The 23410-nt window shown below is 36.9% G+C and overlaps 1 protein-coding gene across 1 annotated transcript in view; it reads right to left on the bottom strand.

Moving 5' to 3' along the window:
* Positions 1-6739: 6739 nt before the first annotated feature.
* The window catches only part of RALGPS2 (Ral GEF with PH domain and SH3 binding motif 2), a 78023-nt gene continuing 61352 nt past the window's right edge, over positions 6740-23410 (bottom strand). Inside the window, exons 10-19 of the mRNA XM_006754533.2 lie at positions 22901-22968; positions 21515-21644; positions 20588-20739; positions 19625-19679; positions 16720-16797; positions 15062-15167; positions 13287-13379; positions 12350-12428; positions 10237-10328; positions 6740-8381 (exon numbers count right to left, since the gene is read on the bottom strand). Coding sequence (XP_006754596.1) covers positions 8352-8381; positions 10237-10328; positions 12350-12428; positions 13287-13379; positions 15062-15167; positions 16720-16797; positions 19625-19679; positions 20588-20739; positions 21515-21644; positions 22901-22968 — 883 coding nt within the window. The 3' untranslated portion in view covers positions 6740-8351. The remainder of the gene's footprint in view (positions 8382-10236; positions 10329-12349; positions 12429-13286; positions 13380-15061; positions 15168-16719; positions 16798-19624; positions 19680-20587; positions 20740-21514; positions 21645-22900; positions 22969-23410) is intronic.

A 23410-nucleotide genomic window follows, 5' to 3' on the forward strand; every position in this document is an offset into this window, starting at 1 on the left:
GTGCAGCCTGGACTTTGGGATTTTTAAAAGTTCTCTGGATGACGCTAAATTGCAGCCAAGACTGTGAACCACTGATGTAAATAAATATGGAGACAATTATACTGTAAATGATTAAGCAGAAATGAAGAAAATGAGACACACATACTGACAAAAAAACGAAAAGTCCTCTTTACTGCTTCAAAACACAGCTCACTGTTCTGAAGCACTGTCGCATTTGCTATGTTCCCTTAGCTGCCCTTTTCCCTTTTCTGTGAGTTCAGATAGAGAGGGTCGGTAAAACAAGCTTGAACGGTAACAGAGAGCCTCCAATCACCCTCACGCAGGAGGAGAAGGGGCCCCCTTGAAAGTCCCCTTAATGCACGAGGCCCTGCCGCCACCAGCCAGCTCTCAGGACAAAGGGCATCTTGGGCTTTTTAGCCAAAGTGAAAATGGAACAGGAGCCACTTCTTAACGAAGGAAAAACACGAAACCGGAAGTATGTCTTCCTTTAGGAGGGGAATCAGTTTTAATTTAGCATGTCTGTGACTCTAGAGCAGTAAATGACATAGAATTGGCACCAGACACAGAACCTCCTTAGATGGATCGTGGAACCAAAGGTCTCAATTCAAATTGCACCAGGCCATACTCTGGACTTTTTCTGAGGTTGTCTGTCCCAAAGATCCAGGGAGATATAACCACACTCAAAAGTGTAACTGTTTCTCTCTCTCCAAGTAGAATTCTAGCCCAAGTGTCATTTAGGGCACATAAGGCCATCAACCTTGTGGTTGGTAAGGGTTCATTGGTTGTCTTTATTGTGTAAGATGGAAGCAGCTCACGGTGAACTTCCAGGCTTTTCTTCCACACCTAACGGAAAAGGGTCCCGTTTTACATTAAAATCTCAGACGTCTCCAGCAATACAAACAGCAGCTTGCTTATCGTCCTGCCACAATAGCTTACTAGGGATGCTAACAGTTTTTGAACCTAAACTGGATGGAAAACTTGGCTTTTCATTAATTGTTACTTCCAGTTGAGCTTGGGCTGGGGACAAGTCAGCCCAAACCAAATTCAAATTTTATTGTGCACCAGGCACTGCCCTCAGATTCTGTGAGCCATTCTGCAGTGGTGTTCAGAAGTCATCATTTCAAACAAGCACCCCCAATGAAATACTGGTCTTAATAACCAACAGTAATAAGTGGGGGTTCTTTGATAAGTGGCTTTTCTTCATGTTTTTCTCAACTTGCCAGTTTGTCTAAAATGGCTTATTTGACTGAAAGGTTTATAAGATAAAGCTCAATCGTTGCTGAATGTAAGGATTGTTAGGAAATGTAATAGAAAAAAGGTCATATTCATAGTAAAAACAAAAACTAGTTTACCTGGAATAAGTAAATAAAAGCTGTGTGAAACCAGTAGAGAGAAAACTGTAGAGCTTTGAGGGACAGTAAAACCCTAAATAAATGGAGAGATATATTTTATGTGCATAAATGAGAGGAATAAACTTTTCAAAACTGTAAATTCTCAAATTAATCCACAAATTAAAAGCAATTCCAATAAAAATACCAACAGTGTTTTCATTGAACTTGACACACTGATCGTAGGGAAGACCGTAGGGAAGGGAAACCGGAAGAACAATGTTATTAGCTCACCAGAGAGCAAAGCCTAGATAGCTGCACAGTAATGAATGTGGTGCTGGCTCAGGACCAACTGCTACTGAGACAGGAAAGGAAACCGTAGCAGCTAGCATCACACAGGTGACACTGCGTGAGGGAAAGACAGAATAACCCTATCAGAGAATTGTCACTCTCTTTTGGTTACAGGATAGGGACAGTGAAAAATTTCAAGGCTACTAGAGACTTAAGAAAATCCAGTCCTGTCTGGAGGTTTCCCATCGAGGCAAGGACATAACCAACACCCTAGCCCAGTGGTCAGCAAACTCATTAGTCAACAGAGCCAAATATCAACAGTACAAAGATTGAAATTTATTTTGAGAGCCAAATTTGTTAAACTTAAACTATATAGGTAGGTACATTGTTATTAACTTAATTAGGGTGCTCCTAAGCTGGCCTTTGCTAAAAAAGTCCTCAATCTGATTGAGGTACGTTCGCTGAGGTCGACCCCTTCCAACTCTCCCATCTACACTTGTCTTGTATACTTGTTTCAGATAGACGAGTGTGGATGGGAGAGTTGGAAGGGGGTCGAACTCAGTGAACGTACCTCAAAACAATGTGCCTCCCCCGCGCTGCATCTCCTGTCACCCGACCAACTGACACCCCCCCCACTTCTTCTAATGCCACTTCTTCAAAATAGACTCGCCCAGGCTGAAAACCAACTTCTGCGCATGGGCCACGGAGTTTCAATCGCACTGTACGTGCGTGCCCGCACATGGTATTTTGTGGAAGAGCCACACTCAAGGGGTCAAAGAGCCGCATGTGGCTCGCGAGCTGTGGTTTGCCGACCACTGCCCTAGCCGGTGACTTATAAGAGACTCAACACAGGTATTTTTGTACTTCTTCCAATTGAAAGCTCCATGGGGTGCCTGGCCAGCATGGCTCAGTGATTGAGCATCTACCTATGAACCAGGAGGTCAGGGTTTGATTCCCGGACAGGGCACATGCTGGGTTGTGGGCTCAATCCCCTGTAGGGGGTGTGCAGGAGGCAGCCGATCTCTCATGGATGTTTCTCTCTCCCCCTTCCTCTCTCTGAAATCAGTAACTAACAAAAAAAAGTGAAGGATAAAAATGTAAGTATGGTAATAAATTATCCCCACACAACCTATATTTTTAAGTAATTTATTTCAATAGAAATATTTCAGAAAACTGTACTTAAATTCATTTTCAAGTTAGCATATGCAAACACACCGAAGATCTCACACTCACATTTGCATATTGAACAGAAACAAAAAGTGAGGGAGGAACCGAGCTGCACATCACTCAAGGAGATCATAGTGCAGCCGAGTGCTTCGTCATGAGTACTCAAGCTCACTGGGGCAAAGGGTAAAAATGGCTTGTGTTTTCCTGCATATAATCATCACAGGGTACTTATCCCCACAGATGTTTACCTCCTATAGAGAACACTGTGGATGGGTCCCCCCACCACTCACCCACACTTCAGTAGCCTGTACAACAATGAATTTGTCAACCAAAGTGTAGAAACTATTGAGAGCCTGGTGACTTCTTATCGGCTATGCTGTCAGACCTAAGTCAATAGTTACTGGACTATCTTTGTGAATAGATCTAATACACAATATCTTCAGGGGAAACTTAGTATTTCTGACATAGTATCTAAAGCATGGCTAATATTTATGAAATTTTCTATTTAAAAAACCAGTTTAATCTCAAAGCACTCTAATTATGTATTCTTCGAATCTCATCACTACTTTGCAGCCCAAATGACCAGATCAAAATTTAAATTCTGCTAATTACTCACCCTCAAGGACCAGGGAGTTAACCCTTCATGTGGCTTTAAAGGCCATGTCTACTTGCCTACTTTGGAACAGACGAGCCCGTTCATATTTGTGAAAATAGCATCTTGACTCAGTTGAACAACAGTAGTTCCAGATCTTGTAATAATCATAGAGGAGCAAAGTGTTTCCAAGCTTTGCTTTTCCTGGGAAATTTCCTTTCATCTCTTAACTTCCCTTTAATTTATATACTGGAGTTGTTTTCACTTTCCCATCATGATGTTTTCAAGTGAACAATAACTGGTAGGGTAAGTGGCTGCTTGTTTGTTCTGAGTCTTATTTAAATATAAGAATGAACCAAACGAAATTTCATTTCCGACCAAAAGGATTCTCATCACAAGACTTCACTAGCTTTCATAAAACCTGAACACATCTTTCTGGCTGCATCATATTCTTTTAGAGATTTCCTGAAAGGCCTTATAATTAAGTATATGCTCATAGCAACTACAACAACAACCAAAAACATCAACACAAAATAAACATAAACTCCGTGACGGGTAAGAGTGCTCATCCAAAGAGCGACTTGGGTGGATCTATTTTTAATCTCCTGCCTGGAAGGAGAGGAGCAGGAAGGAAGCTTGTCTAAAAAGACTCAAAACCAAGGAGGGCTGCAACAATTACTTAGGAATATCTATATAGACTTTCTTAGACTGGATGTGAGACAGAGTGAGCTGGTGGAGAGAGGGGTAGGTAGCACTCCTGAAATAAAGGAGTAAGAGGGGTAGATAGCACTCCTGAAATAAAGGAGTAAGAGGGCCCATGATTACTGTCATACTCCATGCCTATAATTGGTCTTCAAATTGATAAGGCACTGACCAAATTTTCACCACACTATGACTTGAGATACCGTGTAATGAAACTGCTCTCAATAAGCTTAAGAGTTTGAACACAGAGATCTCTTTCATTAGAATTTTCTAAGTAGAAAAAAAAAGTCACTTTAGACACAAGCCATTTTTTGGGGGGCAAAAGCAAAAAAATACTTGAACCATTTTGAAAAGGCTGACTTCACATGAAAAACAATTATCATCAATGTGATTAAATAACAGTGTTCATATCTGAAAGCTTAGAAAAAATCAGAATACCACTCAGGCTATAAAATCTTTGAAAGAAAAAACTACAAAAGGAGAGAGAAAATAAAAGCAAACCCCAGAAGATCACGAAATCAGGCAAACCTCACCATCTGCTCAGGCAGCAGCAGTGCTAACCCTGTTCCACCGAGACACGGGCGAGTGGATCTTCATTTCCAAAAAGGGATCCAATTATTTCGAAAGCCTTTGAAGCAGAGGATTTCTGTTATGAAAGATTATCTTCTGCTGAGCAACACTGGTACCCCTTGTTTGCAGAAGATAACATGGCAGTTTAAAAACTGGTTGTGAAGGAATGTGCCTCAAAAAAACAGGAAGCATGTCAACAGTGGATCTCTTTCTTTACAAAAGTAGATGGATTAAATGTTTTGCTTCCCAGAATTAATATGATGCCTTACAGTTTTGTTTTCAGTAGCAAAGACATACAGCTTACAGATTTAACCTAAAAAATGGGGGGTGGTTTGGGGTGGGGAGAAAAAAGACCTCTGCTCAAGTAATTTGCCAGGTAAATTTTAGTAATTCCAACAGATCAACAGATCAGCCTGCCCATAGAGGGCCCCTGTTTCAACTAATCTACAGAGTGTGTACGCTATACACTGTAAACATTTTCTCCTTCCGTAACAATAGTGCTCCTTGGTCTCTTTTATAAACCTTCTAGAAGAGGAATAAAGCTACTTATAAAAACTTTGCAGCTATAAACACTGTAACTCTTGGTGCACAGAAAGAATGAATACCAGAACAGTCCACACAGAAGGTAGTGCAATAGTCTATGGCATTTCCACACAGGAAAAACATTTGTCATCGAAGCACAGGCCTAGGAGAAAAAACATTCGAACTCAAACTGTTTGAATCCCTTTTTGTAATGTTTACAAAAATGACATTTACATAGTGAAGAAAATGAAATAGGAAGGTGTGTTTGATCAATTCTCTTTCAATTCTTACATTTTGGAGATTACAGTAAAAAAATAACTGTGAAAAAATAAGCAGAGCTCAAACACACGGGGGCATGAAACCAAAAATAGTGCTCATTATGCAGTTATTTTTATAGTTATATTTTAAAAACTGGTATGTTACTTCTATGTGAAAAATAAGCTTCCGTTCAAATAAACTGTTACATGCGATGTGTCTGAATTGTATTCTGGCCAATACTATATTCTACTATCCTGGGCCATATGATATGCCAACCATTATGCGTATCATAAACTAGCTTAAATTTAAATTATTGTTTCTGTGAGCTCTTCTTGGCTTGGAGAGAAACCGATGAACTTAATATTGATGGAAATTTCAAGCTTCTGGGTCACGAATTTACTAATTTATAAAGGGCAGGCCTAATAAGAGGGAAATAAATTAATCATCCCACTAATAAACTACCTAAATATTTAACATATTTTGGAGACATATTTTCTTTGCGTGAATTATTATCAGGTATCATTTGGTGAATTGCAGATAAAACATTCACCTACACTAGTTTAATCCACTGGTTTCCATTAGCTTCAAATGCTACAATAACCTCAAAAAGCAATGACTAATCTTTTGAAAGGACAAATTTGAAGACAAAAAAACAATGGCAACTTCTATGCACAGTTATGTTAAGAGTTTCAGGCAAAAGGACTGTTTACCAAATTGAACACTATTCTTCGTCTGTGCAGGCATTCATTCATGTTTAGAGCTGAAAACACATCTTCCAGTTTAGCTCCCTCTTTGGCAAAAAAAACATCAGGCTCTGACTTCCTGGTGCCTAACTCCACAGACGTGGTTCCCCTATGACATATCTACTGTAGCTTATTTATGACAAACAAAACAAAGCAATAATAAAAAAAAATCCACAGGGTTCTCATCCATAGTATGTTTTAAAAAGCAAGTACACTATTAAAAACATTTCTTTCTGAAGAGAAATAAACAAAATAAGAGATTTTAAAAAATGCAAAATAAAAGTCAGATGTGCAAGGTCTACACAGTAATACTGCTGGCTCCGCAGGAGGTGTCCCTCCATGTACCCAACGTGGGTCAAGCTCGGGAGGTCGTTAATTTAAACATCACCCAGCACAGGCAACACTGTCCTCTTCAGCCTGTGTCACTTTCCACAAAACCAGAAACGACGGCCTTTCTAACTCTGCCATAAGAGAAAAATATCTGCACTCTTAATATCCCTTGGAAACAGAGCTAAATGGAAAAATGCACGGCTCAGAAAAAGCTCTTCTGCTTCCTTTTGGATAGATTTTTTTTTTTAGCTAATTAGTCTGTGGGCAATATTTTCTATTGATGTTTCATAGATTCAAGAATGAAATACTTATGACAAAAAAGTACAATGTTTTCTAAGAATACAAATGCGAACAATTTTATGTAAGGCCCAAAGTAACAGAGCCTGGTAGGAGGTATCAGACAGAAGACGTTCTTACTCTGGGCCAGTGCTAAAACCTATGATGCCTCATGAGTTTATAACATCCAACATAGCCTTTGTTCAAATGCCATTTTTTGTTAAAACTCTAAGGTATCTTATCTTCAATCTTATTATTTTTTTAGTGATTCAACATTTTGGATATTAAATGCATTACTGCATAGAAGAGCCCTCATAAAACTACTTGGTCAACTACTGATTTCATAGCAAGTTTCCAGGAAAATGTTTTGCAATAAAGAAAAGTTGTATAAGGAGAATTTTGATACTTTAAATTCTCAGAATCTCAACCTCTTACCTTTTCCCCTCTTAAAATTATTTTGTATACCTTAATAAAATGAACACATACATATATGGAATCTCTTTTAAACAAATGTGGCCCTGAATCTCATATTGAACAAAAATAATGAAAATGAATTTAAAAAAAACCTGGCATTGTGCACAATAAACAAGGTAAAGGAAAACATCAATTTATCTCCTTGGTGTAAAAATCACCTGTGACTGGTAGAAGAGAGAATCCAACTAAAATGAAAAAAGTAATGACTGTAAAATCTCAAGGAAGTTTAGGTTGGGATGCAATCCCTACTACGCAGATCTGTGGCCCAACAATGAACTCATATAGAGGCTAACCTTAAACGCAGTTAAAAACAACCATGTTTTCTGGAGCCTACATGAAAAGTGTCTGGCAGGTGAACACTCGGCCTTTATACCCCTGCAGGAAGTCGTGTTCCCCATACAGTACTAAATCTCAGAAGTTTAGTGTTTAAAAATATCTTTCCTCATCCAAAACCAAACAAAATCCCTCCCAAAGTCCCAAACAAAGTCCCAACAACTCACATTACAACATTTCTAGTTCCTCGTACTATGAGAGCATGAGGCGGCAGGCAAACGGAGGCCAAACACACTTTCAGGGAGGCTGCTGGAAGAATGCTGCTTATCAGATCTTTACACTTTGGTTCAAAAACATTAATACCTTTATACCTTGGTTCAAAACCAGCTCCTCACGTAACCCATCAGAATGACATTTTTCCTTTTTAAAGTGTATCTGAAAAAGGCGATCCCCCCTCCAAAATTAACACAAAGTTAAAAGAAATGCAAATGGGCTACGATCTATTCCAAGCACAGCACCGCCAGGAGATCACACACACTATTTGGTGTTTGGTGTTGGTTTTCCTTGCGTTCTTTTAAGGCAGTGGTTTCCACAGGTCAGTTCAGAGATAAGAAGCGTGGTCCATGGCAGTTAGTTTTGCAACTGCAATTGGTTCTCTGGGAATGTCTCACTTCATTCCCTGGAATTAGTGCTTTTTTGGTTCAGAATCCGGAGGCAGAGAGGGAAGCTCGGCTCCCCTGGCACAGGACTGGTTTTCGCTGGCGCCGGTCCACCAGGCCTCGCTCCCACTGTGGAGCAACAATTCACCTCTTCTTTCGTAGGCTTTTACTCGAAAGTCATCAAGTTTGTAGGAACCTAAAAAATACAAGCATTACAAAACATTGTTTATTTATTTATTTATTCAAAATATATTTTATTGATTTTTTACAGAGAGGAAAGGAGAGAGATAGAGAGTTAGAAACATCAATCAGCTGCCTCCTGCACATCTCCTACTGGGGATGTGCCCGCAACCAAGGTACATGCCCCTGACCGGAATCGAACCCGGGACCCTTGAGTCTGCAGGCCGATGCTCTATCCACTGAGCCAAACCGGTCCCGGCACAAAACATTATTTATTTTTATTAAAGTATTTTTCAATTACAATTGATGTCCAATATTTTATTAGTGTCAGGTGTACAACCCTGTGATGAGACATTTTACAACATATGAAGTGATCCCCCGATACTTCTGGTACTCACCTGGCACCATCCAGTTATTAGAATATTACTGGCTATATTCCCTATGAGGTACTTTACATCCCCATGACTACTTTGAAACTACCAATTTGTACTTCTTAATCCCTTCGCTGTTTTCAGCCAGCTCCCTATTCCCCTTCCCCTCTGGCATATGTCAGTCTGTTCTCCCTATCAACGAGTCTGTTTCCATTGTATTTGTTCTTTTGTTTTTTAGATTCCACATATAAGTGAAATCATGGTATCTGTCTTACCCGGTAGGTCCATTCACAAACTGACAGTATTTAAAAGTTGTCCTTCAAAGTACCTTTTTAATCTTTCCTTGTCATTTTAAGTGAGCCCAAATGTTAAAATCTTTCTGACCTAAAATATCTTTTTGAAAAAATTATATTGGGGTGACACTGGTTATTAAACCTATAGAGGTTTCAAGTCTACAATTCTATATACATCATCTGTATATTGCATTGTGTGTTTACCACCCAAAGTGAAATCTTTTTCTGTCACCGTATATGTGACCCCCTTAAACCTTTTAAAGTATCTTTTTTTAAAAGGTTTTTTTATTGATTTTTATATGTGAGCGCGAAACATCGATGTTATGTTTATGTCTGTTCAACCAACTGGTGACTCAACTTTATTTATTAAAGTACATATTATTGATTTCAGAGAGAAGGGAGAGGGAGATAGAAACATCAGTGATGAGTGAGAATCATTGATTGGTTGCCTCCTGCATGACCCCTACTGGGGATCGAACCTGGGACGCTTTAATTCGAAGGCCAACGTACTCTATCAAATCAGCTAGGGCTGTGACTCAACGTTAAACCTGTAATAGGGATTGGGGAAAACAATACAATGAATTTATTCTCCTTGGCAGCTAAAAGCCTTTGTTTCAGTAAAATAAAAACAAAAATATCCAAATGGTTTTGGGTTTCACTGCAACCACAGAAAACCACATCAACCTGTTAGTAGAAATAACGATGAATCAGAATATATTTTATTAATTTGAAGTGCCCCCTCTCTTTAACCCCTCTAGAACTACATTCCCTTGCCTCTCCCTATATTCTACCAGCATACTCTTATTTTGAACAACTGAAGCTCATTGCAGCTTCAGGGTCTTCGCATGGGGCGGTTCCCGTGGCGGTTCCTTCTTATCATCCAGGCCAATGTCATCACTTAGGGGAGACGTTTGCTGCTCTCTCCTATTTATTTAAAGTTGTCTCTACTCCCCGCGCTCTGCATCACATCATTCTATTTTGTTTTCTTGTATAGTTTTCACTATTTGAAAGTTTATTTGTTCATTTCTTTATTGCCCATCTCTCTAGAATGTGCACTACACATCTTGTGGACTGCTGTCAACAAGAAAAAGAATAAGAACAAGAACATATTCCCCCACTCCATTCAGAAAATTAGTCTACTTCTCTTTAGAACTCTTACACACATGCCCAAGTTAGGGACTCTCTGAGCATTAAGAGAAATGCTCACCTGCTGTTTGTTGCTTTGGCAGGCAGCACTCAAATGCTTAAACCACAGCATTGCATTCATCCTATTGCCAGCTTGAAACTTGTATGAATTTCCTAAAATCATAAAAAACAAAGGGAAAATAATAAAAACTTAAGGACTCTGACATATAACAATTCTGCCAGCTACCAAACCAAACTAAAACAAGACTACAGTTCTCCGTTTCAGAAGTCTATTTCTTCAACACCTGATTCTCCAGCACAAACAGTTCTCTCTGATACATTCACATGACGTCACTTATGCAGAAAGTAGCTGTTCTGCTGTCTGTGAACTGGAAGAGACGTAAATGCATTTCCTTAAGTGTCTGTTAGAGTAAATGATACCTAAATAAAATGGTTTGGCTTCTGTAGATTCGTATGTGTGGCTGCGTGTGCAGAGTATCGGTTCTCAATACTGCTTAGATGATCTATTCGCAATGCTAACGTGAGGTTTTCACAGGCCTCCGTGCTTTAACACTAAGTGACTAACACTCAGACGTTAGTATTTAATGTGAATAAGGATTAATTAGCTAACATCAGTAACAGCTACCTTTTTAGTTACATCTGTTAAAAATTATTATAGCTTTCTAGGCCTATTGAGGGCTCTCAGGGAAAATATAAGAAGGCACCCTTTTCTCTTAGAAAATTAGAAATTCATCTGTGTTGTGTATATTTAGTAAACCTTATGTTAACTCTAATTCAAGACTGACACATAATTTTTATACGGTTCTATGTACTAAGGTAATAAACTGAGAAAAGGATGAATTCATGTACTATATAGACTGCCTTAAGTTGAGCGTTACTCCCTTTTTTTCAATTGACCTAAGTTCTTGTTATTTCCCAATTGTTACCAACTTCTACTTTGCATTCAATGGCCCAAGAGCCTAATCTATATTTAGACATTATACAACTTTTCTTTGAGATTTTAACATTCAAAGAGCTTTTTCACTTTCAGAAGCAATGGTTTGCCTTCACCACATATTCAATTATTCCAATTAAAATACTGTTTTGCTTGCTCAACTGAGATGCAGACATCAGATTAATCTAAATAGAAAGCATTTCTACAATGAAGTTTGCCACAATTATTATTTTTTCTGTGTTCAACATGTTGCTTACATTTTTATTTGAAACACTTCATAATACTCTAAAAGCAGACTACCTGTTGATATGAAATACATTCTGAATAAACAGAGGTCAAACTATAATGTACAGCCCATAAAAGGTAACGCTGCGTTTCCTTGCTGGCTTCCTGGGGTGCTTTTCAACAGCCAGAGGTGGTCTGAGGAGGAGCAGCAGTCACGCTGGGACCTGTTCTGACTGCCACCTCAGGTAGGACCAGCTGGCATGTGATTCTACAGCCACCCTCCAACATCTCTATTATATTTTATGAGCAAAGTATTATAATTAAAATTCTACTTCTTTGGAAAGTGCTGTAAGTCAAATAAGCAATTAATTTGATTAAAAGTAATGGAATAAAAATCATTTAAAGGAAAACCTCTGCCACATATAGAACTTAAGAATAACAATTTAATTCCGGGTACAAATGAAGGAGTACTATGTATATGGCAAACCACTGAGATTTTAAAGCAACAGTGAGCCATACATAGATTCTCAAATTCCTTCCCTCCCTCCCTCCCTCCCTCCCTCCCTCCATAAGCTTATTAAATAAGCATTTAATAAATATTGATCTCATTACTATATATTATGTGACAGAAATATTTCTCAAGAGATGAACCTATACAAATCTTCCCCCAGTCAAGTATGAACCCAGTGAAACAGGCTTTGGTTACTATAAAGTTACCTACAAGCCCCGGTGACTCGAAAGCAGTGATGGCGAACCTTTTGAGCTCGGCATGTCAGCATTTTGAAAAACCCTAACTTAACTCTGGTGCCGTGTCACATATAGGAATTTTTGATATTTGCAACCATAGTAAAACAAAGACTTATATTTTTGATATTTATTTTATATATTTAAATGCCATTTAACAGAGAAAAATCAACCAAAAAAATGAGTTCGCGTGTCACCTCTGACACGCGTGTCATAGGTTCGCCATCACCGATCTAGGTTAATGCACATTTGTAATGTCTCTTTTTCAGACCTCTCTGAAAACCACCACCAGGAGCCATCATCACCATCCATCCTACCACAGACACATTCTTATTTGATGTTGATTTGAACTGAGAGGTAGAAAGACAACTAATGGTTATCTTGATGGCTCATCCTCTGCAAAGTTTGTGTGTCAGGGAGAGCATCTTCAGTTTCTCCCAGTGAGAGATGAGACCTGTGACTTCGTGCTGGTCAGGTGTGCTCAGGGCCTCTTACGACTAAATTGGGCCCCTGTGGAGACACTCGCCTGCCTTCCAGATCTTTCTCAGCTTCAACTCTTTGTCAACACCTAATTGTCCCACCGTCCATTCCCAAAGAGCAGGACTGCTAGTGGAACGATAAGGTCATCCATGTTGTTTGATCTGTTACTGTGCTCCCCCCTCTCCCCTTTCTGATAGGAAACACAGCTGCCTTTTAATACAGATGTTATCTTTCCCCCAGTTTATGGAGATATACTTGACTTAAACCATTGTGTAAGTTTAAGATGTACATTGTAATAGGGGTGTTCTCTTAAACTGAGTGCTATCAGACACTTCTGTATCTCTAAATGATTAGACACACATCTGAACAAGAACTATATATATGCAAAAATATTCTTAGCATGTGCTTATTTTTCTAGTTTTTTAAAATATTTTTATTGATTTCAGAGAGGGAGAGGGAGAGAGGGATAGAAACATCAATGATGAGAGAGAATCATTGATCGGCTGCCTCCTGCAGGCCCCCTACTGGGGATCGAGCCCGTAACCCAGGCCTGTGCCCTTGACTGGAATGGAACAAGGACCCTTCAGTCTGCAGGCTGACACTCTATCCACTGAGTCAAACTGGCTAGGGCACTTTCTAGTTTTTTTTTAAAGTTACACTTTAAAGACAAATCCCATTCATGAAAAGGCTGTGAAACAATGCTAACAATTTAGAGAAGAAATACTTACATGTTTTCTTTCTGTAGCTTTTAGAGACTTGGCAGTGTAGTAAAAAAGTTGTGTCCCACACAAAGCTGCCCAATATTTTGTCCAAGATGCTACCTGGAGAGGACAAACACATGAATACACGACGGAAATGCTGCCGACTCCTCAGTGCCATGGTCGTTAGCTCTGCTCCACTTCAGCCCCTTCCATCTAACCTCAGAGCACAACTTCTGAAATCTTTAACTCAAGCACTACATTCACTTCCACTTAATATACTGTACTAGTACTTGCATTCAGATAATTATCCATCCCATCAAGAATCCTATCACTTTTTCATATTGTCTAGTATTGCCATGACCTTCCCATCCCATGTCCCCCTTCCCCTTTCTTCTAGAAAAGGGGGACATGGGTCTGCACTATACCCATTCCCTTCCAAATTCTTTAATCTCACTGCTTGCTCTCCTGACATAACCCCAACCCTAGTTAATCTAACCATCTTTTTTTCCCTAGCAACACTTTCTCATAGATCATCCATCTCACCAGGCCCATACTTCAAATACTACCTATATGCTAATGACTCTCAAATCTCCATCTCTGGCCATCACCTCCTCTACTCAACTTCTGAATTGTACTTTTTACAGAGCCAAACTGACATCTCCACTTGCAGCCCCAGCCTCTCTTTGACTTCATCTCTTCCACCTACTGCCCGCTCAACGCTTCAACTACACAGGTCACCATGTCTCCTGAACTCAAGGTCTTCTCATGGCTAACTCACCTTCCTCACTCAGACCTCGGTTCAAATGCCTCCCGTGGTGACAACTCTCCTGATGCCATCACTGTCCATCCCATCTCCTCACTTTAAGGGCTAGTTCTCCCACTGGAACGCCATCTCCATGAGGCAGGCGCTTGCTCACTGCTCTATTTCTGGCATCTGGCACACGTTAGGTGTGGTAAGGCCTCAGCTGCTATGCTATTCTTTGTTCACTAGCTAGCTGGTCTCGTGTAGCCTCTGGATTATAATGTAAGCAGCAAAAATCAGATTGCTTAGGTGCAAGAAGCCCGCTTCATCTTCAAAAACTTTAAGTGCAGATATACATCAAACTTTATTCCAAACTAGATGTAATGTTATTTGAGAAAAGAAAACAAATCTCTCTTTAATCATCAAACTACTGTGTTGCTGTTGGGGAAAAACTAGTTCTGAGTTACATGTGAAAATCTTTGTTCCACCAAACTTTTTTTTTTTTAAAACATAATTATGGTTTGGAAGACATTTAATATCTGGGGTTATTTCACCTGGAAAACAAACCTGCATTACTGAGTTCAACAACTAAGAACCAACAACAACAACAACAACAACAACAAAAAACTGATTGAATTCCATTTTAGGGTTAACTTTCTTTTCTCTATTTTTCCTGAACTTATTACTAAAATACTTCTGTACAGTATGTACTTTAAGGTTCTCTGAGAAACAGTTTTGAACAAGAACTATATTAGAGGGCAGAGAAGTACAGGCATGCTTTAAACTCCCTACATGTATGATTCAACTGAAATCTAAATTAAGAAACATGGGGGGGCGAGATAGGGGTGGAGGAGGTCAGTGGGGGGGGGTAGAAAAGGGGGACATCTGTAATACTTTAAACAACAAAGATATGTTAAAAACAAACATGGAGAGGCAAATGTGTACCTTAAATCACTTTAAGTGAACTATGTATGTCATTTTATTTCAATTATCTTCATATTTCTTAGGGTCCTGTACATTTATATATTTTTAGAAGTGTTAAAATATGATAAAATCTTACTGTAGGCTTTTTGCCTTCCTTTAACAAAGTTTTTCTCTTGAGAACACCTTGAATAGTAACAGCTCCTGGATATAAATGTACTGCCAAATCTTCTGATTCTGCAGAACTATAATAATGAAACGAAAAAAAAACAAAACAGGTAAGAAAGCTTTTGTGTATAGTAGTTATCAAATAGGTACTTAAATGAAATGTAATTATTCTTTTATTTCAAAACTTTGTTACTTTATTCAGAATGAGAAGACACTGACAATTATAAAGGTTTACTGATCTGAAATTTATAAGCTGTTACAAAAGTTAATCTGGAAGTTATTCAAGTCAGCAGATGGTTAAAAACACACACTTTATTACATATTTGAACAAGTATAATTTAGAAAGAATAGAGTAATTTAATTTAGTAAAGATCAAATAAATTTAAGACATGCTTCTTCTTAACATGCCACACTGCATCACTGCTGTAAATTTCCCCCCCATTAGAAACCTTAAGTCCTGGTAGGAAAGATGAGGGTTCTATTTGTTAAAAGTATTTAAGCATGTAAAACTCAAAAATAATAAAAGCTCAAAAAAAGAAAGAAGAAAAACACACACATTTAATTCCGAATAGTTGAAAGTAGTAAAAAGCAATAGAAACATATGTTTTTAAATTGGATTTCTGCAATCAATTTTAATTACATTTAAATGCTTCGAATGCATAAATATTTGATTATAGCCTAACTCCCAAACCCAAGATTTCCTTTCCATATATCTTAAGAAAACCATTGAAAATAACCAAACATTTATATATGTCTCCCCAACTGAATCAAGTTCCTATATTTAAAACAAGAGTAATTTTCATAGTAAAAATCTGGCATTTTCTGGTGATCTGAGTGGCAGAATTCCTGTAACAGTGATGAAAACTAAAGTTTGCCAATTTATTCCTTTATGATTATTTAGGTGTCTTCAAAGTGACTTAAACGCCAAGAAACCATCAGAAATTTCAGGCTAGAGCTATTTATATTCAGGGAGGTATATAAGAGATTAGACACCATCAAAATGACACAGGTTCACTTGTAAAGTTGGCTATTTTGTTGTGTTATCCATTTGTTGATTACCCATTACCACTAACCTACAGTCCCCGAATCAATGCGCATTACTCTTATTTTCTTCTGCAGCTAATACAGGGCAGAAAGAGGACTCAGTTTAACTAGATGAACAATGGAATGAACATGCATTTAAATACACAAGTATTATTTAATGAGACAGACTAGTCTAAATTCAGCACTTGCAGTTTATTAAAAAAAGTTCTTTCAAAAGGCAAATCTGACTAGCAAAGTAAATTTTTTGATTTTAGCATTTGAATAAGGCTACAAGTGGATTTTTATATTGCTCATCCAATAACTTAACAGTGTTAGAAAGACCTGTGCAGTTAAAAAGTTACCAACTTGGAATTATTTTTAAAATGTGACATAAAGATGCAAGTTTTAGCAATTAACTTTGTGGATCAGAAAGAATAATTCAAATTAATCTCTAGATTAAATCTTGGAAACTTTCCTAGGCATTTTTTTCAGTCTTTGAATCAATTAGTTGAGAAAGAACAGAAATGATGTGAAACCACACCCATGTAAGCCAATCACCAACACCAGAGGGGAGTTCTGTGGCCCCTGAATGCAGGGGAATTGTACCTGCTGGCCTTCATGTGGCTTCGATAGCCATTTCGTGCCACTCGTGTCATCGGGCCGAGAGAATGGTACAATCTGTTCCTGTTGGATTCCATTATAAATTGTATATATTACATATACTTTAATTCACACAAACATCATCAGTACCTAGAACAGCATAATAATTTTTGTGTAATAAAGCTTTCTAAATCTTACAAAAGGTTAGTCTGTGATTGTTTCTGATCCTTTTTAAAAGCATGCAGCATCGATTTAAAAAACTTGTTTCTTTTACTATTGATGCTAGAATTAATATAGCTGCTTAGAAAACATCATACATTTATATATACATTCACTTTCACAAATCCGCTAAAATAATTAAAGAGCAATTTATAACCAGGTACTACCAAAACTGAAAAATACTCCAAAAAATACTTTTGTTTCTATTCTAGTGCTTGGATGCCAGTTTAAATATGACACCTGAATTCATATAAATAATTCATTTTTATTATATGTCCCTATGAAGACACCTAAAAGCAATGTGGCCAGTAAACTTAAAAAATTAATGTTGCCAAAACACCTTATTTTCCTTCCTACCCTTTGTGTTAAATCCAAGAAAACGAATAGAGAGACAAACTGAGTAATAAATAAAGGCATTGTTTTCCTTCCATGTCAATTGAAATAAATGATAAAGCCAGCAAGTGATAACAATGGTATGAATTAATATTTACCCAAAATGGCGTATAATGCTTAACAAAAGAAAATAAACACACACATAGACACCAATACTTCTTTGCCTGGGAAAAGCCAAAAGTTGATAAATGATATTTAAAACAAAAAGCATTATTTTAGCAACTGAAGCAGCAACCTATTTGATGTCTCTCTAGGAAGTGAGAAGAGTAAATGGCATGTTTAACATTCAGAGTACTACTTTTAAGTTCATTATCTATAGGTAGTATTTTAAATCTTAGTTCTTTATTCATTTATTATTATTTCATGTCTGAGTCTTCTGGGCAGCTTCAATTTGCTCTCAAAATGTTTCAAGAGCCACTGATTTAAACTTGGCATGAGTATAGCAGATTTTTTTTTTGCTGCAAATGTCTGCAAAGCAAAACATTTGTCATAAAAAAAGAATTGTTCTGAGATGTGAAGGTAACACCATTAAATACTGTCTTTGAAAATAACCTGCAGGGATGAGAACAAGTTATCCACACCACTCTGGTTATTCACTAATATCTCAAGCAATCTGAGAAACAATTTTCTTCATCAGTATTTTTTATCTAAAGATTACAACACACTCTATAACCAACATGATGGTATTATGCTCTTTCTAGAGGGAAAGAACTAAGACAATTTGTATATATAGCATGTGCTAGAGGCAACTCTTGTGTTTTTCCCATTTCAGGCAAACCCAAATAAAGAGATAGAAAGTAAAAGTTGGAAGAAAAATAATATGCAAAAACAAACTGCTAAGAATCCCCCAAAACAAAAAAAAACAAAACTTGGGAACACTGATAGTGTAGAAAGGCTTAGGAATACTTTAATATATTGAGTTTCCAAGTAAAATCTTAATCATATAATGGTGAGAATTCTTTATAAAGTGTCATCGAGAATGACGTTATAATTTTCCAATTAAACAACAAAATTCAAATGCAGTTTAATTTTAAGTATGTATTTAGTAGAATTGTTTTCTATTAAAAGTCACTGATACGAAGTTAGATAACTAAATATTTCAATTTTATCAATTTTAATATGACATTCAAAATTCAATCTAAATGATACTCTCGCTTAGAAACATAGCTTGCTTAATATATAATAAATTACAATTACTTTAGTCAAGAGTCAAGTGCCGTATAAGTATGAAAATGGCAGGAATGAAATGGTCAGAGACAACATAAAAGCCCTAATGAACATTTAATATATAACATGTATTTGCACTGTTTGGCTACATTTTTAAGGTCATCTTATTTGGAAGTTCAATGTAACATGACGTTTGCTGCAGGTCAGTGACGGCTTTTATAGCTTAAAGCAAAAGGAAAGGAGAATGCATGCATAGTATCTCTATATATAAAAGCCTAAGTGACCCTTACGACCATTGACTGGTTGATCAGTCGCTATGACACACAATGACCACCAGGGGGCAGCTGCTCAACACAGGAGCTGCCCCCCTGGAGATCAGTGTGCTTACATAGCGGGAGTGCCGCTCAGCCAGAAGCTGGACTCATGGCTGGCAAGTGCAGCTGTGGCCACGGGAGCCTTTCCGGCTGCCTGCCGCTTTAGCACTGCTACATCCCTTGGGGGATGTTGGACTGCCGGCTTCACCTGATCCCATAAAAGGCAGTCCAACATCACCTGAGGGATCCGGATTGTGAGACGGCACAGGCCAGGCTGAGGGACCCCATCCGTGCACAAATCTGTGCACCGGGCCTCTAGTTTCAGGATAAAACTGTGTCCTCTGTGCAAACTTAGTGACAATTTAAATTCAAACTTTAAACTGTTTTGCTTACAGTATAATTTAAAATTTACTAAGTCATTTTGCCCTTGACAAAGCAGCAGAGAAGGAAGTTGATCATTCTACTGAATGTCTTAAATTACTTAAATCAACCAGGATTTTAGGAAATAATTTTACTTTTCAACACATAAATAGATACATTGACCATGATTATTTTTTTAAAATTATAATTTTAAATGTGCTGAAATTTATATACTTGTGTTAAGCCATCAAATAAACATGTATTTATTAGGTAAGACTCAATTCCAGACTTAAATATCAACTTCTAATTTTTGCCACCAGCAGGAAGTTCCTTAGAGTTATATAATAAATATTATCTCTTAAATATCATATTGTCATAGGTGAATTATATTATTCATATACTTTCAGACAGACCAAAAAACAAAAACTCAAAGCAGTTCAAACGGACAATTTTCTTACCTTTCAAAAGCAGGCCATGAGGTCTCTTCACTTAGTTCAGAACCATCACTGCTACCTAAAATTACAAGTTATTCTATTTTTTAAACATCAGAATTTCAGTTTGAGTTTTTTAATTTTAAAAATAGTTTCTCTAGCTGTGCTTCACCAACATATTAATTCTTTATTCTAATATTATTGCTGCTAAATTTATTTTACAATATATTAGAATACAGTTGACAAGAAAATAAATTAACATAAAAACATTTTTGCATGTCTACTTATAACTCAAATTCATTCTGTTAGTAAACAAATTTCTTGTATGATCAGAGAATGCATATAAGTACAACATTTTTCCTTACTAGGTCTGTCATAAGACCAATATAATTATGAAATTCTTAGAGGTCCATGGCATTACTTTGAACCGGCGACCTCTTGGTGCATGGGACAATGCTCAACCAACTGTGCCCCACAAGCCAGGGCACCATCACAAATTATTAACTTCAATATTACTAATAAGATGAGCCTATGTCTAATAGCTACTTTGCTTTACTCAAATTTTCTGTACAGTAGGTCCTTGGGTTATGTCAGAAATCCGTTCCTACAGTGCAATGTAACGCGATTTTCGCTGTAAGTTGGAACCCACCTACATAAGCACCTACGTCACTCACATGGAGCACATACCCAGCAGGGATGAAGTGAAACAGTAAAAAAAATGGAAAATATAACAATTCCTGACCTTCACTTGTGGTAAATAAATAATAAAAACATAAAGCACTTATGTACATACGTCAAAATGACGGAACTTTTTTTTTAAAAAAAAATAAATGGGAGATGGCGACATAACCACGAAACGACGTACGTTGAGTCCAATGTAACCCGAGAACTGTCTGTACTTGTAGTAGGGATAATGATATTTTTCCAGCTGAATTTTGTTAAACACCACATTTTAAATAAGTTGGAACCCTCCAGAGAAATATTTCTCACCTATTGATATTCCACTAGACAGAGTTGAACTTTCAGCTTGACCTCGAGATGGTGCGTGGGGCTCCATGACGCTATCATCTAAGAGATGCGTTGGCCCTGCATTTGGGAATGTTGCACTCTTAAACTCTGCTGTGTTCATTTTATGAATGAAACTGGAAAGAAAGAAAAATATTTCATTACTGTTACTATTTCAGGATATAAAAGATACTCCTTATAAAGATCCAGGAAATACTAGTAAAAGATTTATCCACTATCCTGAACTTCTGAACTCTCATACTAATGAACACACAGATTTTATTTAGCATGAAGGTCTCAAACTAAGAGTGTAGGTAAAGTATTTTAGGAAACAAGGCCATATCTACTGATGTAATAGAGAATGCTTTAAGTCTCCAGTCTATTAAAAAATTGTTTTCATACTCACTTTTGAAAAATAGGTATTATATTTTCACAAAAATCATGGCAAAGGTGAGCCATAGGCCCTGTTTTGAAAAAAAAAAAAAAAAGATCTTGCAAAGCTTAAGAAATTAAATATAAAATCATTTCCCACTGTTTATATTTAGGAATAGAATGAGTAATTTATATAAACCTTAATTTATGGTGACAAGCATTAATTGTCTTGATAAAAAAAAAGGTTATAATTTAAAAGTAAAATAGTATATTGCTTTCCTGATTTCATTTATGATGATGCTCTCTGATACTCATTTATCTCCCTAAAATGTGAAGGCACTGTTGGGGAAAAACTCATTTCCAAATTAAGGTAAAGGAAGAAATAAATGATTTTAGGCAAACAAGATATTTTCCTGTATACTGTATACTATAGTATACAAAAAATTATGAGGACACTATTTTCTGTTTAATAAAATAAACAGAAAATAAATCAACTGAAAATGATTTGAAAATTAGAAAGAGAAAATGAAAAATGCTGACTTATAACCCAGGCTATGGCACTTCCTGTGTCCATGTGGAATCAGGTTCCGAGGGGATGGCAGTGTGTGAGGTAACAAGGCTCCTTCCGCTGCCACACTTCTTCCACTTTGTGGAGATCCCAGTTCAGGACCTAAGGGGTCAATTTAAAAAAAGGCGGGGGGGGGGGGGAAGAGAGAAATTTTCAAGATTGTCCTCCTATTTTAATCCCTTCATATAAAAAGTGGTTTAACTTTTAAGATGTTAATTCCACTTAATTAACTGAAGATGAGAAATAGTTCTTCTGTACGTCTTAAAACACAAAATCCCAAAGCACACAAAATCTACTGATTCCTGTCTCTCTGATGTGCACTAAGTAGGCGGGATAACTATTTCCCCCGTTACAGAGGCAGAAGCAGAATGGACAGAGTTGGGCTCAGGGTCTCCCACCGCAGGTGACAGACACCTGGACTGAGCACTCAGTCTCCCCGCTCTGGTTCACAGCTCTATTTTTTAGTTTACAGGCAGCTTCTTTTTAGGTAAGATAAAAAACACAACTCCAAAGTACACAGATTTGCAAAATATCACTGTAAGAAAAGCAAACGTAAGAGATTTGGATAGAAATGTTTTCCTTGGCTAGGAATACTCTCCCCACAAAACACAGTCCATCCATGGCTTGTTCTCTCGCTTCCTTCATACATTATTAGATGGCTCTTCAAATGTTTTTTAGAACACAGAGTAATATGAAGCTTATTACCAAGGTCTGTGATTGAAATTTTAAAAAAGGCACTTGTCAATTATTTACTAAATAATAAGTAGTCTTCAATTTTATATTTTTTAATATGTGTGGTATATATGTAATACCCTCATTATAATGCAACAGGTAAATTAAGGACTATGACTATATTTTAAAATAATTCAGTACTTGACCCAGTATTAAAGTAAAACTTAAAAAAATTAACTCACTAAAATTGACTTAATTATTCGAAATAGAATTTTCCATTTGACCACAGAAATTTCTAATGTAATCAATACTCATAGTCTAGCACAGTGTATTCTTAAAAAAATAAAATAGACATTCATAAACATTTATCTGTTATTTTCTGTCTGTGGTATCTATTTTCCTTGATTAGTCAGAATATCTTTTTTCCCCCTTTTTAAATTAAATTTATTGGGGTAACATTGGTTAATATGACAGAATATCTTTTTTTTACATTATTGACAAACTACAAGTAACAATTTTTTAAATTAAAAACCAAAAAAGCCCAAGCAGAAAAAAACATGTATTTTAATACTAAAAGTAAATGTTGCATGCAGTATAAAATGTGCTAAGTATTTACTTACTTTGCAGCATTTCCCTTCCCATTAGGTTACCCAATTTATTATGGTAACAAGAGAAAATGCACTAACCTACTAAGTCTTCCCTAGAAGCAGCAGAGCGTGGTGTGCTTGTCCCTGGTTCTATCTTTAATGAAAGCCTGAATTCCAAAAAGAAACAAAACACATAAAATGACCAACATTTGACAAGCTAATATTAACATCATGTATTTTCCCACAAATGAACTAAAAACATTTTAATAAAAGAGTCTCAGCTACATATTTTTCTTTGAACACAAACTTGAATAGTTAAGTCTCCTATCTCTTTCACACTAAGCTGATCTTATGGTTATTCTAGGAAATATTAGAAAAGGGCATAAACATTAAAAAGTCACATTTAAAAAAAGAAAAATCTCCCAAAACTACCCCAACGCTGTCAAACAATTCATCACTTTTAAAGATATTTGATGAATGACTAAAAGGTGATTTACACTGGAAGTTATATTGATAACTGATACTTAATTCAGGAACTTTCACATATATTATTAAATATATTATGCAAATTCTTCCTACAATCTTTACTAGAAGGGCTAATGGCTTCTG

Source organism: Myotis davidii, unplaced genomic scaffold (genome assembly GCF_000327345.1).
Source record: "Myotis davidii unplaced genomic scaffold, ASM32734v1 scaffold591, whole genome shotgun sequence".
Lineage (NCBI taxonomy): Eukaryota > Metazoa > Chordata > Mammalia > Chiroptera > Vespertilionidae > Myotis > Myotis davidii.